This window comes from Pogoniulus pusillus, chromosome 33, assembly GCF_015220805.1.
Source record: "Pogoniulus pusillus isolate bPogPus1 chromosome 33, bPogPus1.pri, whole genome shotgun sequence".
Lineage (NCBI taxonomy): Eukaryota > Metazoa > Chordata > Aves > Piciformes > Lybiidae > Pogoniulus > Pogoniulus pusillus.
The window spans coordinates 9703597-9719007 of record NC_087296.1 but is presented as its reverse complement, the minus strand read 5'-3'; the positions used below and the strand labels follow the sequence as shown (position 1 = coordinate 9719007).

At 43.3% G+C, this 15411-nt stretch overlaps 1 protein-coding gene across 1 annotated transcript; it reads right to left on the bottom strand.

Moving 5' to 3' along the window:
• Positions 1-365: 365 nt before the first annotated feature.
• On the bottom strand, positions 366-15190 carry SMPDL3A (sphingomyelin phosphodiesterase acid like 3A). Its single transcript, XM_064170017.1, has 8 exons — positions 14911-15190; positions 13209-13422; positions 11605-11749; positions 7917-8013; positions 6465-6643; positions 4634-4814; positions 2039-2163; positions 366-887 (listed from the first exon to the last, which is right to left on the bottom strand). Exons 1-8 carry the CDS (start codon positions 15014-15016, stop codon positions 576-578), a joined length of 1359 nt encoding a protein of 452 aa, XP_064026087.1. The 5' UTR covers positions 15017-15190; the 3' UTR covers positions 366-575.
• Between the last annotated feature and the right edge of the window lie 221 nt (positions 15191-15411).

Sequence of the window (15411 nt, the reverse complement as noted above, 5' to 3'; positions counted from 1 at the left end):
TTCCTTTAGCTGTCATTAGAATACGCCCCTAAGCAGAGGTGTGTTTAAGGGGTTAAGAAGGTGTTTAAGAAGGAAAAGGAAACTTGGCACAGGGAGAGAGCTGGAGGCTGGCTTCGCTTCAACAGCATGACTGCACTCCAGTCTCAGCAAATGTGGGGTTTGCAGATTCCAGCTTGCAAATTGTGACAGCAGATGGCTGAGACCTGCCCCCATACGAATCCCATGCCTGAAATGGCATTGCCTACGTTTACAAACCCTGAGCAAAGAGACTTTGATTTCCAGAGAAGTGTGTGAGTAACTCCCATTCCCACATGCTGGGATGTCCGTTAGAGAGGGTAGAGGATACCTGAAACAGCAGCTGAGTATATGGTTGCTATTTCATAGCCAATAAACTTTTATTTAGGTGTGGAAGGGAAACACATCTACAAGAAGAAAGATCTAGGGAGATTTATTGCTCCCCTGAAATCCACAGAAGTCTTACAGGCTCCCTGTCAGCCTGCCAGTGCTTGGAGCAAAAGGATGAGCAGGTTCTTTATATCACTGCAGTCAGTATCAGCATAAACTGCACAGAGACTTCAACTCCACGCTGCTTTCTGGTTGATACAATCTGTGTATGAAGAGTAATCCAAATATTGGATTGCACATATTTGGCAAGTCTTGCACCCCTCTTCACAGACCATGGTTTTGTCATAACTCACAATGAAGTTACTGTAATACTGCTCAAACAGTTTGCTGTGTGGCACAGCCAACTTCTTGGCCATTTCATATAGGCTTTCTGGCTTCAAGTCTTCGATGCCATAAGCTTTAGTCAGGATGTATTCTAATTTCCACTCTGATTCATTTCTCTTGTTTGCATCTCTGAGGTCCAAGTAAAACTGCCAAAGATCCTACAGTTAAAAAAAAAACAAACCAAAACAAAAAGGAATGAAAAAGTAGGCAGGGCTGTATTGCTTTCTTCCCTGCTTCATTAAGTCTCTAGAGTGATATATTGATTAGGAAGCTGTCACTCCTCATTAATCACAAGTGAATAGAAGGTCACGTCCCACCCCAAGAGCTGGGCTTACACCCAACGCTGGTACTTGCAGTGCAGTAATGGTGGGGGGATGGGGAGGAAAAGAAAAAGGAACCACAAAGGTAGCAGTGGCAGTGTTTTGAGGCTTGCCTGTCCAAACCCTAAACCAAACTTGACTATCCTCATGGCTGCTTTAGAAACTGGGGCAAGAGGATGAGAATCAGAATTTCCTTTTCTGTGGGCACTGCTGAGGGGTAGAAAGGACAGATTAAAAATGGCCCAGGGAGAATTTAAGGGAACTATGGAGATGGAAATGCAGGAATGAAATGTGCACAAGAATGGTGCAGCTTGCATTAGCACAGGTGTCTAGAGAGAAACCCCAGTCACAGCTGCAGGATGCACCACCACTGAAGTCAGCAGGGTCAGTATTTTATCTTGAATGACAGCATAGATATCCCAGTCATTCAGAGACAAAATAATTATATAGGATTCACTTTATCTCCAAAAATCACATGATACTATACTTTTTCCTTTTGTAATTTTCCTTATCTATAATTTCCTATAAAATTATGAAGTTTATATAAGGAGATGCATGATTAGGAAAGGCATCACATGGTTAAAAGTGTTTTCCTTCATCTGCTCCTCTACACCCTTTAGAAGCATTTCAGGGAGTTAATTCCAAAGCTGAGGTTATCACCAGCAAACAACATTGGTATGTTATCAAGCTCAGGCCTTTGGTGAACCTTTTTAACCCTTGCAGAGCTCCCTGCAAACAGTTTTAGTATTCTGTCCAGAAAAGTCCTGACTGTCTTTGATTCTATGTTGTAAGGATATTCAATAGAGAGCAGGAAGTACTGGGCAATCCTGCAGGCACAAAAAGGCTGACCAAATTCTCTTTCATATTTCCTTTCTTTTGCTCAAAACCAAGAGTGAGCAAAGTGCTACTAATAACCAGAATATGACTGAGGCTGACAACTTACTCTAATTTTTAATGACACTAAAGAAGGCTTCAAAATCTTCCCTTACCAGCAAGCTATAATCAGGAAGATTGTATTGATACAATCTAACACCAGGGTTGTTGGACTCCATTTGCCATACATTCTTCACTGGGGTTACAGCAGGTGCCACAAACAGGGAATTTACTGGCTTTCCTGTAGGAAGAGGAAACACTTTGCTTTCAATCATTTCTTTATCAAGCAAACGTGGTTTTTTTATAGAGAACCAACACAGCAAGATCCAGACTGACTGGCTGAGCACTTTTCCCCCTGTGTTAGTTACACTACTGTGAACTCCTTCTGTACTTTCACTGGACAGACCAAATACCACAGCACACATTCCCCTGTGTACCAGTTAAGTTTATCTGTACTAGAAGGTTCCCATCAATTCCATTGCCTGTGCAAAATGGTCTTGCTTATACAAGAATTCTCTGTAGTTTGTGTATTTCTACTGAAGAAATATTCAGCACTTTTAGTTGCTGGATTTTACATGTAGCTTTATGTATTTATAGTTTCATAGAATGGGCTGGGCTAGAAAGGACCTCCAAAGGCCATCTAGTCCAACCTCCCCTGCAGTCAGCAGGGGCATCCTCAACTAGATCCCCATTGAGCCTCACCTTGAGTATCTCCAGGGAAGGGGCCTCAACCACCTCCCTGGGAAACCACCCTCATTGTAAAGAACTTGTTCCTAACATGCAATCTAAATCTGCTCCTACCTAGTCTGAAGTCATTGCCTCTCATCCTATCACCACAGGCCTTTGTAAACAGTCTCTCTCCATCCTTCTTGCAGGCCCCCTTCAGGTACTGGAAGGCTGTTGTTAGGTCTTCCCAGAGACTCTTCTTCTCCAGGCTGAACAACCCCAGCTCCCTCAGCCTGTCCTCACAGCAGAGGTGCTCCAGCCCACTGATCACTTTCACGGCATCAGATCCACGTCCCTCCTATATTGAGGGCTCCAGACCTGGATGCAGTACTGCAGGTGAGGTGTCACCAGAGCAGTGGCAGAATCACCTCTGGATCTGCTGCCAATGCATCTTTTGATGCATTCTAGGATGCAATTAGCCTTCTGGGTTGCAAGCGCACACTGCTCATGTCCAGCTTCTCAGCCATCAGCATCACCAGGTCCTTTCCCACAGGGCTGCTTTCTAGGACCTCATCCCCCAGTCTGTATTGATAGCAAGGACTGTTCCAGCCCAGGTGTTGTCAGAATAACGTTTAGTAGAAACAACCTGATCCTGATTTCACTCATCTAGGCTAGCCCAGCACCTAGCATGTGAAAGTTGATGTCTACAGCAATGAAACACAAAGATGTACACAGGTTTTAATTAGAATATGCAGGTTAAGTGTATTGAGAGGTTCTCTGTGGAACAAAAAAGAAGGCCTAACTATTCATTTCTCAGCAACACCACAGCAGTGAAATCACAAGGTTAGTCTTCACAGGAACTCTGAAAGCCTGGGAATCAGTGAGCTCTTCTGGAGAAGATAAAACTTAGCTCTGTGTCTCAGCACACTGATGGTGGCTATATAACATTTATCCTGAATCCTCTGAGTTATCAAGAGGAGAATAGCATGAATGGAAGACAGCCTCAAACCACAGAGATGATTGCATATACTCAGCTACAGGCAATCATGCAATTTCACTAGTGAAGTTTTGTCAATAGATGCAAAATTCTTGTGATGATTTAGAGGCAGTTCCTTGCACATGCCAACTGTAATGACAGGGCAGCAAGATCAGGCTGTCCTCAGTGAAAGTTGCAGTAGAGATGATTTCATGCATAAATAGGACAAGGAACAGAAATATGTGGGTATAAGACCACTCTGGATGCCTATTCCATGAGAAAAGGTAAATGACTTAGAATACTGCCACTCCAGTCAACCTTTTGAACATTGCTGTTATGAGTTCATATGAAACTATTAAGGAGCCAAATAATATTTGGGTATTTTCATAAACCAGAACAATGGACCTCTCACTCTTCTGTGTTACAGACACAAATATCTAACCAGTTTACTTGTCAGAGATCTTCTGTTAAAGATGTTAGTCCTCCACACAGCTACATCCATGCTTAAAACAAAGGAATTTCAAAGCAATAAACAACATTTTCAAAGCTGGGTGCTTTTCTTGAAGGGAAATTAGCTGATCTAAGAGATGCAACAGGCAGAGACTTTCTTTCCCCTGCCTCCTGCTTACCCTTATCTTAATTAACTTTGAAGCAGCAGGGAACTCAGCAGAGAGGCACAGTAATGATGCAGGAAACACAAGAACACAGAGCATGTCTAGTTGGCCTGAGAACATTCCCTTTGACACATTACACAATAACAACTGGCTAGTATAATTTGCCCATGTCACTGAGAGAGCAGAGAGGCAAGAGTAGGAATTCTTGTCTAGGCATAAGCATTCATTAAAATACATTTTAGAAGAAGAAAAAGGAAGCTTGGGGAGTCTCCTCTCACCTCTGGAAAAACTCTGGGAATGGGCGAGGCATGAACTCTTGTGATCAACAGCAGGATTTCCCAATTTCCTTTTTCAATTACGTGTAACAGAGGCTAATCAGTAAGCACTTGCAAGAAAGTATTAATTTGCTTTCAGTGAAGAAAAAAAAAGATGAAGGATTCAGCAAGCATCATTACCTTCTTCATCCAGGAGGACCATGACACTATCTCTGTGTGTGTGTCCAAAAAATTGCCCCGCGATGACACCACTGTACTTGCGGAAGATCTTCACCAGTCTCTCATTGTAGGGCTCCCTGATAGCTGTGATGTTCTTGGCATATGGTAGGTATCCCACTGGCACGTGTCCTATTATATATACCTATGGAATTAGACACAGGAAGCACAAATACCTTCAGCTGAAACTTCTACTTACAGTTATAACATAATAATCATAGGATGACTTTGGGTGGAAGGCACCTCAGAGATCATCTACTGCAACCTCCCCACCATGGGCAGGGTCACCTCTCAACTAGACTCAGCTGCTCAAGGCTTCATCCAAGCTGGTCTTGAACAACTCCACAGAGGAGGCACCCACAACCTCTCTAGGCAGCTCATTCCAAAGTCTCACCATACTTGCACTGAAGAACTTCTTCCTAAGATCCAGTCTAAACGTACTCTCCCTCAGCTTAAAACCATTCCCATTGTCCCAACGCTAGGCACCTTTATGAACAGCCCCTCTGCAGCCTTCCTGTAGGATCTCTTCAAGTACTGGAAGGTAGATTAAGGTCAACCCAGAGCCTTCTCTTCTCTAGGCTGACCATCCCCAGCTCCTTGAGCCTATCCTCATAGAGTATCATCTTTGCAGCCTCCTTTGGACTCATTCCAACATCTCAGTGTCCTTATGCTGAGGACATCAGAACTGGATGCAGTATTCAAGGTGAGGCGTCATAAGAGCAGAGCATAACAATATTGTCTTAGAAATGGCATTCTGAAAGCTGTAAATGACCACCACAGTTTTGTTAAACAAAACATAAACAGTAAGAATATTTAAATTCTTAATGAGACAAAATAATTAGATACATTTAATGAGTTCAGTATATTCTTGGGAAAGAATTCTGAGAAATCTAGATGTGATTCTAGGCCAAAATGAAAAACAGATCAATTATTTCACATGTTAAAAAAAAAAAGTTCCTAGGGCAAAACTTATTATTTGGCATCTCAAGGGGATGGTAATCAAAACCTAGTTTAGAAAATCACAGAGCCTGCATGGTCAGAGAATCACAGAAGAACTGGTTAAAACCCTTCTGTCTGATGTCAGGGCTTGTTTCCAACTGCTGACACCAGCTAACATGCTGCAGGGTTTTATGAGGAAGGGAATCTCCACTTTCACCCAACTCTATATTTTAAATTACACCACTGCAGCAAAATGTAAACGTGGTTCAAATTAAACATTTTTTTTGGCTAGATGATGAGCCAATCCCTGCCTCAATCAATCAAACACAAACCAACAATTTATATCCTCTCTTCAAAACCCAAGTATTTTAAGACAATTAAATACTCAAATCATAGCAACTACTGCAGCTTGAATACGTTTTGTGGTTGACAAACTCCTTTCCAACTCCCATTTTTGGTACATAAAAATATGAATTCCATATGGTAGCTTTTATCCTCAGAGCAGGAGTGCATATTTGGATTTGAAAATGAAAGGTTATGATTAAAAAGAGTCAGACACAAAGTGAAAGCATTGAGCATTCTCATCCTGCTTTTAACAGTATTTACACTGGAGGAAAGCAAAGATATTTTATGGTGTAATTTGTGAAGCTGCAATCAAGTCTTATTAATTGCTGCAGGATAATGTGCACATTCAAGAAAACAGTATTTTAAAATTAAGATTTGTATTTTGCAGTATCTCTGTCAACATTAATACTCTTCTAAAATCATGTTTATATTCCTCTTGTCACTCCTTTCCTTTTCTTTCCTTCTCAAAGTTAAACAAATAATGCTGATGGGCTCTGCTTACAATCCCTACCTTTTCCTTCTTTTGTGAAGAGGTTTCTAGTATTCCCTCCAGCCAGGCAAATTGGTTGGCTGGGTCAGTGATATTCACAGTCACACTGTTGGGGCTGTAATATAAATTCGTGTTCAGACTGATTATCCTGAGCGGTTGAGAGCTGTCACTGGATTCAAACAGCTGAGTGTAGAAGCCACCTGTGAAAATAAGACCAACACCATCTGAAAATAAGCACGACTTTAGAATGCAAGTCCAGCACTGACCAAATCTGCAGCCTTACCACTCTGCTGAAATGAAATATGGCATGTTTACTCGAGGCATGCATCACCTTATCACAACAGAAGATCTTCACAATCTCTTTTTCACCACGTTTTAGAAGTCATCATGGATTTTTTTAAGAGTTCTTGCCCATAACTGGTCTTTGTGTTTAACTGACAAGTTGTGGATGCAGTTATCCAGCTAACACACAAAAAGTGACCTGTAACATTTCTTACATGCTGAGATAGTCATTGTTAAGAAATCCACATCTCTTGAAATGCTGCAGACATGTTGCTTCCTCCAGGAATTCAGACTCATAAAATTATTTTGGTTGGAAAAGACCTTTAAGATCAAGTCCAACTATTCTCTAACTCTACCAAGGAAGAGCTGTTTGAGTTTAGGAACCTTGGACTTTGAAATTCATTAAACATCAGAGTGGAATATGAAGAAAAGATCATGGTTTCTGATCCAAGCTCCTGAAAGTCTCCATGGTACACAGAGCTTCTTCATGGGTGAAAGTTCACTGCTCAAGGGCTTCAGCAGAGCTGTGGCAATAGAGCTATAATAATAGACCTTAATTTCAAGTCTGCCACTTAAGAGTTTTATTTTTCCTTAAGTTTCTATTTCCACTCTTACTCACAGTTCCTTCTCATTCAGGACACAACACCACATATTAAACTTCCAAATCCCTAACATTTGAAATTGAACTTTTCAATCCTTTAAGAAAAAAGAAAGAAAATCATAATTATAATGTCAATATTTCCCAGTTTAGTGAGCTGGACACAAATATGATTCATTTAACAGCATCATCTCCAAGACTATGTGCTATCATAACTTGAACCAAGCATGTGCCTATTCAGTATGCACAGAAATACAGAAAATATCAAAACAGAAATGAGATTTCATTGATTTTTTAACAACCAATTTGAAACTCCAGGTACCACATGCTTTTATTTAAATGGTATTATGAAGTCCTGATGGCAGTAAGATCTTTTGCATGCATTGGTACAAGCCCAGTAACACTGCACACTTTGCAAGGGAAGAATAAATGAGAAGAGAATAAATGTACTCTGAAGACAAGTAACTTCTTCCAGGAGAAGCATTACAGATAATCCATTGCGGTGATTCATTCTAGGAGACTTAGTTAAACAAATGGGACAGATCTATAGCAACATCAATTCTCTAAGACCTAGCTTTACAGGCACATTTTACCTTTTCTGAAGGTATTGATTGCTTCATCAGTTAGCCAAGGTTTCCAGAAATCTGCCACAGCATTGTAAACTTCACTGGTGGTTACAGGAAGCTGATCCTGGGACAGAGTAGAACATGCCAAAGTCATAGCATGCAAACATACAAACAACACACAACAAACAAAGAAAATCATTCCCTCTTACATACATGTAAGCATGTCCAGCCACCACCAGGAGGAACTCAAGAAAGGAAAAAGCTTCCAGAATATCGTGGCTCAGGAGTAAAGACCTAAATTTAATCCAAACTGACTGCATGGCCCTGTTAATGCACTGATAAACTGAGGCCAGAAAGACTTCAAGCCTTAGGAGCATAGCAGAGTGGAAAGCTTTGCATTCTACAATATTAATACTATATACACTTCACTTTCAGAGTCTTAAAACAAAGTCTTGAACATAAGCTTCTTTTGTAGCAGGTGACTTTTTCGGGGTTAAAACTCCACTAACAGCCCTCAGAGACATTCTGGTGAAATTCCCAAGTATCTCCAGGATATTTTGTACTTGTTGCAACAAAGCATCTAAAACATAAAATATGAGCTTTGTCAATGTTTTCTCCCACCAGCTCCAAATAGGACTGCAGTACTCTTCAGCCCAAGAACTGTGTACTCATCTAACCTAAACAGAGAGATGTCAGCCTGTCCCTGCTTGTCCTGCTTGGATTCTTGGTACTAGAAAATAAAACACAGGTCAAAAATTAGGAACGGTATTACACTGCCTGTTTTCTTAAACATAAAATGTGACCTTTCTAAGAACTTTGAAACTAAGCCTATGTTATTAGAGGCTCAGGCACTAAGTTTGTGTCTAGGAGCAGTGCAATCAGAAGGCTGTTCAGATGTTTGCTGCTTGCAGTACACAGATACCAGTTCAGCCAGAGCTAACAGTCACTAACAGACTGATGTCAGATAAGAGGCCACGTTATGGCCTGAAGGTGGTTTAGACCCAGGCACTTCAAGTGCTCTGTGAACTTGTGGACTAGACAGCAGTTTGGGAATTCATTTTAAGCAGGAGTAAGGACGTGAAACAAGTGAGACTATGCAGAAAGACAGAGGTCACAATCTATGACCTGAAAGGTACTCCAAGGCTTGATTACCCTGAGTAGTATTTTTAGCAGGCTCTGCAAGAAAAGTCACCCAGGACTGTTAAACTGTTTAGACGGACAGGTCAGAACACAACAGAGAGCAATAACATTCTTTGGTACATGGTGAGCAGGAAGCTTTAATCCTTGCTGTACAACAGCCTGCAGTGTGTGGCTTGCTCCACATTGCTTCCAGCCCACGGGACACCTGCCAAGCATATCAATATGATAACCAGGAATGTCATCAACAGCACACAAAAAGTGCAACAACCTGAAATGACCCAGTAGTGAGGAATTTCTGATTCTATGGTCTTTTTGAAACAGTAACAGAAAGTATCTCAGTGAATCCTGCCACTGCAAAGCCAAGAATCAGAGAAACACTCCTACGTGGGTTTGAGCAGAGAGAGTGGCAACAATTATTGCAATAAAACGATAAAACAAACAATAAGCAATAAAAAACAAACCTAAGCAACAGAGTGAGATTTCAGTTAAAGTGTTATTTATCACAATACTTTACCAATGGTTTCTAGTGAATCAGCCTGGCCCCTATCAATGCATATGTCAAACTGAAGCTATACAACCAGAGTTAAGAACACAAAAAACTGTAGAAAGCAACTTGGTTTGTGTACTCACATTTCCAAGATAACTTTAGCTCTTCTCCTGTCTCTCACATTTCCCTTTCCTCTCTCTGAGCACCTCTGTTGCTCCCTGATTTTGCTCCTAACTCCAGCAATGATACAACCACTGATTACAATTACCTGGCAGGCCTAATGAACAATCCAGAAAGCTAGAATAAGTGTCTTTGAAGTTGTGAAAAAGATGTTACTGAATTCCCATTAGGTATTTCAAACTAAATTTTAGCTGACCTGACCCTTCTGGTTCCCTCAGACCAAGTGACAGAGTTTACTTCTCAGCCCTGCATGCTGCCAGATCAACCCAGAATATGCTTTAAAGGACACATGAAACAACGGTTTCCTTTTGAGCTATGCCAAGAACAATATTCACAGAACATTACCAGTGAAAAAGCACTGTGCTCAGCTGCAATCACCCACATATCCATTCATGCAAACATTTCTAAGTGTCCAGTAAGGAAACTAAAAAACATAGCCATGGGAATGTAACTAAAATTCTGCTACAATAAGAAAAATCAGAGAATCAGAGTATCATAAAACGGCTTAGGTTGGAAGGTACCTGAGAGATCATCTACTCCAACCTCCCTGCCATGGGCAGGGATTCCTCTCAGCTAGATTCAGGTGCTCAAGTCCTCAAACTGGCCTTGAACCAATGTGGGCAACCTATTGAAGAGTCTCACCACCTTCCTGTAGGATCTGTTCAAGTATTCGAAGGCAGCTCCAAGGTCCTCCCAGAGTCTTCTCTTCTCCAGGCTGAACAACCTCGATTCCCTCAGCCTATGGTCATCGCAGAGGTGTTCTAGCCCTTGGGTCACTTTTGTGGCCCTTCTCTGGACTCACTTCAACAGCTCTGTGTCCTTTCTACGTTGGGGACACCAGAACTGGAGGCAGTATTTGAGCTGGAGTCTCAGCAGAGCAAAGGGGCAGAATCCCCTCTTGCCCTGCCGGCCACACTCTTCTTGATGCAGCCTAAGAGGATATTTGCCTTCTGGGCTGCACAAGGGCACTGTAGGCTCATGATTCCAGCAGAAAGATTACCAGTAGGACTTGAATTTCAGCAGATCCACAAGGCTGTCACTGCTTAAGTTACTGAAGAAATGTACATGGCTTTACACAGAAAACAAAAAATGTGTAATAGCTGGAATGAACCTGGTGGTTCTAACCTTTGAGGAACAATTAGCAGCAAATCTGCATGACCTCAGGCAATGTATAGATTTTACCTGGCATCAGTGTCTGCTTGAGTAACTTATCAGAGAGACATGCACTTTCTGTTCCTAATTGGAACCATTTAAGATTTTAAATGCTAATTCAAGAACTGTAGGACTGCTGTTTCCAGAATAAACAATTACATAAATGCAACTCTTACTGTTCAATTCTACTTTCTGTGAAGTTAGGCACATTCAGTGTGACACAGAGTGCTGTGTCCAGCCCCAGCCTCCTCAGTTCAACAGAAATCTTGAGGTACTGGAACACGTCCAGAGTAGGGCAAGGAAGCTGGTGAGGGGCCTGGAACACAGCCCTGGGAGGAGAGGCTGAAGGATCTGGGATTGTGCAGCCTGCAGAAGAGAAGGCTCAGGGCAGACTTCACCGCTGTCTACAACTACCTGAAGGGAGGTAGTAGCCAGCTGGGGTTGGGCTCTTCTGCCAGGCAACCAGCAACAGAACGAGGGGACACAGTCTCAAGTCGTGCCAGGGAGGTATACGCTGGATGTTAGGAGGAAGTTGTTGGCAGAGAGAGTGATTGGCATTGGAATGGGCTGCCCAGGGAGGTGGTGGAGTCGCTGTGCCTGGAGGTGTTCAAGAAAAGCCTGGCTGAGGCACTTAGTGCCATGGTCTGGTTGACTGGATAGGGCTGGGTGCTAGGCTGGACTGGATGATCTTGGAGGTCTCTTCCAACTTGGTTGACTCTATGATTCTATGACAAACTAATCTCTCATTTGTTTTACCTGTGGCCAGTAGTCATGATTGCCCAAAGCTGGGAAAACCTGAAGATCTGGAAAGAAATGACGAATTGTAGCAGTCATATTGCCAATTATGCTAATGACCAACTTGGTGGAGAGTTCTTTGACTGGAACATGAGGAGGGCTATCTCTGAAAAAGGAAAAGGCTTTAATAAGAAAGGTTGATTGACTTTGGAGAGTTATATAATGGTTGAACTTGATCTTTTCCAAGCAATAATTCTATGACTCTAAGGAAAGATAAAACATCTGCAAGCATATCTACATTTGAGCATGCAATACTACTACAGACACTAAATTAAACTTACAGAATTGTCTAAAAGGCCCTTTGCAAAGCTTTTTTTTTTTGGAAAACAAACCAAAACCAAACAGACTAATGTTGGTCCTATGATTCACATCTATCCTAACTGTGATTTCTTAGAAATTAAATTAATTTGGCTCCATCATTTTGAGCTGTTGTGCAGTTTGGGTTATGTATCTTCCCCCAGCAAAATTAAGCCACATAACCTATATAACCTTTCCAGCAAAAAAGACTCAATCAATCACTAACATACTAGTTCTGACAGCCATTCCAAGATCTGTTTGATACATTATCCATTGATGTATACCACACAAAAACCCCATGTGATGGTAGAATGGAGAACTTTGCTATGGCACCAGGGTAAACTAATGAATACCTAGAAAATAGCAGGGCACTCATGTGCCTCCATTTCACACTTCTTTCTCCAGGCCCACTGCTAAGGCACACAAAGGCTCACAGTAACACCTCTGTATGACAGACTATTATCATGCCCGTTTTTCAGTAAGGAAAATCAGCACAGAAAAGGGAAATGTTTTAGCCAACAGGGACTGCACACATAGAAACTACTGCAGTGAGGGACTGTGAAACAATACTTTCTTTAGAAGCACACACAGCTAGGAGTGGTAGTAATTGAAACAGCACCTGTGACACTGTTATCCTCCTCCCTCTGCCCCTGATCTAGAATTCATACAGGCACCCAACTGGAATGATTTTATACACTTAAAAAAAACCAAGACAAACAAACAAAAATTCCCAAACCTAAACAAAACCCACAAAAAACCCTACCAAAAAAAAAAAACCAACACCAAAACCCAAAACATAAGCTATAATACTGCTGGTTTCTAGTTACCTCTTAGAGCCAGAAAAAAAATCTGGCTATTTTCTAGAAAAGGGAATTAATGACCTTAAGACTTACAAAATCCAGTGCTTCCCATAATGATTTGTTCATCACTTATTCCCCTGACCTTTCTCTTCTGCTTTTTCCACTTCTCACCCTCCCTGCACCATTTCTATTAATTTGCACTAATCCATTCACGTGGCAAATGTTCCAATGAACAGTCCAATAACATCCAGAAATTATTAGAGATCAAAATCTATTCCTGAAGCCTTATATTCTCACTTGGTCTCTCACTAATTAGCCATCTGGACAACTAAAGGGACTATTTAAAAGTAGGATTTGTGACATACTAAACTGAGATCTGTTGGTGCAAATCTAAACTTCTGAATTACAGCACTGTATGGTTAATCCAGCTGTTTAAAGCTTCAATTGCAGAGTGTCCCAAACACTTACCCTGTCCAGAGGATGAATGAAGCTTGCTGCTCTGAATCCTTCATGAATGCAAATGCTGACAAAATAAGTTGATATGGAGAATCACATAAAAAGTCTCCAAAAGGGCCTGGGTTGGAGGCATTGGCTCCTTTGGAAGAGGAACAAACTTTGGTGTGATCGGGGGTAATGTGGTAAGTTGGATCTAAATGTAGGTCAGATACATGCCAGAATTGCCCTGTTTTCAGAAAACAAAGATTAAAGAAAATGCATTACCTCCATTTGAACTGGATATACCTGGGTAATGCCAGGTTTGCTCCAGTTTCTCTACTGCTATTCCCCTTTCACATTTTGAAAAGGAGAACAAATTGAACAAGTTGTTGATTAGCCCATCTGACAAGTGTGGGCGAGTTCTGCCTTCCTGTCAAGAGTTCTTCATGGAGCTTGCTTTAGAAAAAAATGAAAACAGAAGCAGAAGCATAGATTTAAGCTATTCAGCAGACTTTTTAAAAATGCAGGCTGGTAGAGACTGGAAAATCATCTCCTTTGCATTAATAGCAATCTGGAAATTGAAGAGTAGAGGAGGCAGCACAAGGACTTCCCCACTTCACCTGAAAAGGAAGGGAGTTGCATTTTAATTATTTTTCCAGGCCTTCCCTGGCTGGAAGCTACTGTAAAAGGCCACAATCTAGAAAGGAAGGCAAGAAACAGCATGTGTGCAGAAGATTTCAAAGCATTTCTTCCCTAACAGCAGTGGTAGCAGAGACTGCTCTTCTCACTCAGACGAGGTGTCAGCCTTACCTACTCACTGCTCTCTAGGCTGTCACATTCTCAGCCACTGCTACTTAGCACTGCTTAGGAAAAGAAGAGGAGAAGTGGAGGAACACATTGAACAAGGTGCATTATGCTTGTATTAGACTATCAGCTGTCAAATTCCAGGTAAAATAATAGTAGTGTCTTCCCGTGGGTTTCAAAGCACTTGGGGAAAGCATGTGGTATCTGTGGTAGTGGTTGTGAAACTGAGATGTCCATTGATTTTCTCCCAAGGCCACATGCTCGGTGACACAGCAGATACCCTCAACAGACCATCTGGAGCTTTATTTCAGGAACCAAAGACCCCACCAGCGATCTTTGAAGCCTGCAGCAGTGTGACTCCTACAAACAGCAGGCGGAAAGACGCCCGGACACGGCTGGGCGTTTGGTCTGAAGCACACCTGAGTCACAGGGATGAAAATCCCCTGGAAGCCACTCTGAGCACTCACCTGCACACACTGCTGTACGTTAATCACACGGGGAAGAGCGTGAGTGTGTTTGCTGACCGCAGAGAAGCCAAATTTCATGTTTACAGTGCCTACCTCAGCACGCCTGCCAAAGGCTGGGCTGGGAGCACCTCGCCCACCGGCCTGGCCTGGCTAACCGCATATAATAAACCTGTGTAACCCCTTCACACCTGAACAGTGGGTATCACCTATCTAAAAGCCACACGAAGCCAAAGCCAGCTAGGACAGACAGCGGCACTGCAGCAGCCTATTTGCGGGCCACAGCGAAGAGAGAGGGAAGAAGCACCCGAGGGGAGCATGGACCTCTGGCCTTACCCACAGCACTGCAGGGCAGGCGCCGTCCCCCAGCCGGGCCCCCCTCACACCCACCTCCCCAGTGCTCCTTGGGCGGGCCCGGCCAGGCCCCTGCCCACAGTCGTGCTGCTCAGCCCCCCCGCAGGACTCACCCACGGCCGAGCGGGGCTGCGGGCCGGCCGGCGCCGCCTCCAGCGCGGAGCAGAGCAGCGCCAGGCCGAGAGCCGAGCAGGCGACGCGCCCCCACTGCAGCTCCATTGTCGGTCGTACCGGGAGAGGCCAGCCCGCTGCCGATCGCTCATGTGACCGCCCTGGCAAGGAGGAAAGGGGCCAGCCCGGAGCGCCTTGTGCAAGCCTCGGCCCTTCGCTGCCTCCCCGGGGCAGCCGGAAACAGACACCGCGCCCCGCCCGCACCCCCGGGGGCAAAAAGCCACCCCTGGCCGGGGCTCAGCGCTTGCCGCCCAATGGCAGCGCCTCAAGTAGGCAGCAGCTGTGTGCTCAGCCGGCAGTCGGGGTGACCTTCAGGAGGTGCCACCCCCGGGCCAGCACTGAGCCGCGGAGGACCTGGAAGGAGCTTAGTCACGGCCGGGGCAGGTTGGAGGCTGGAAGGAAGGTGAGGTTGGTGTAGGGAAGGCAGGTGTCTCTTCGGCTTT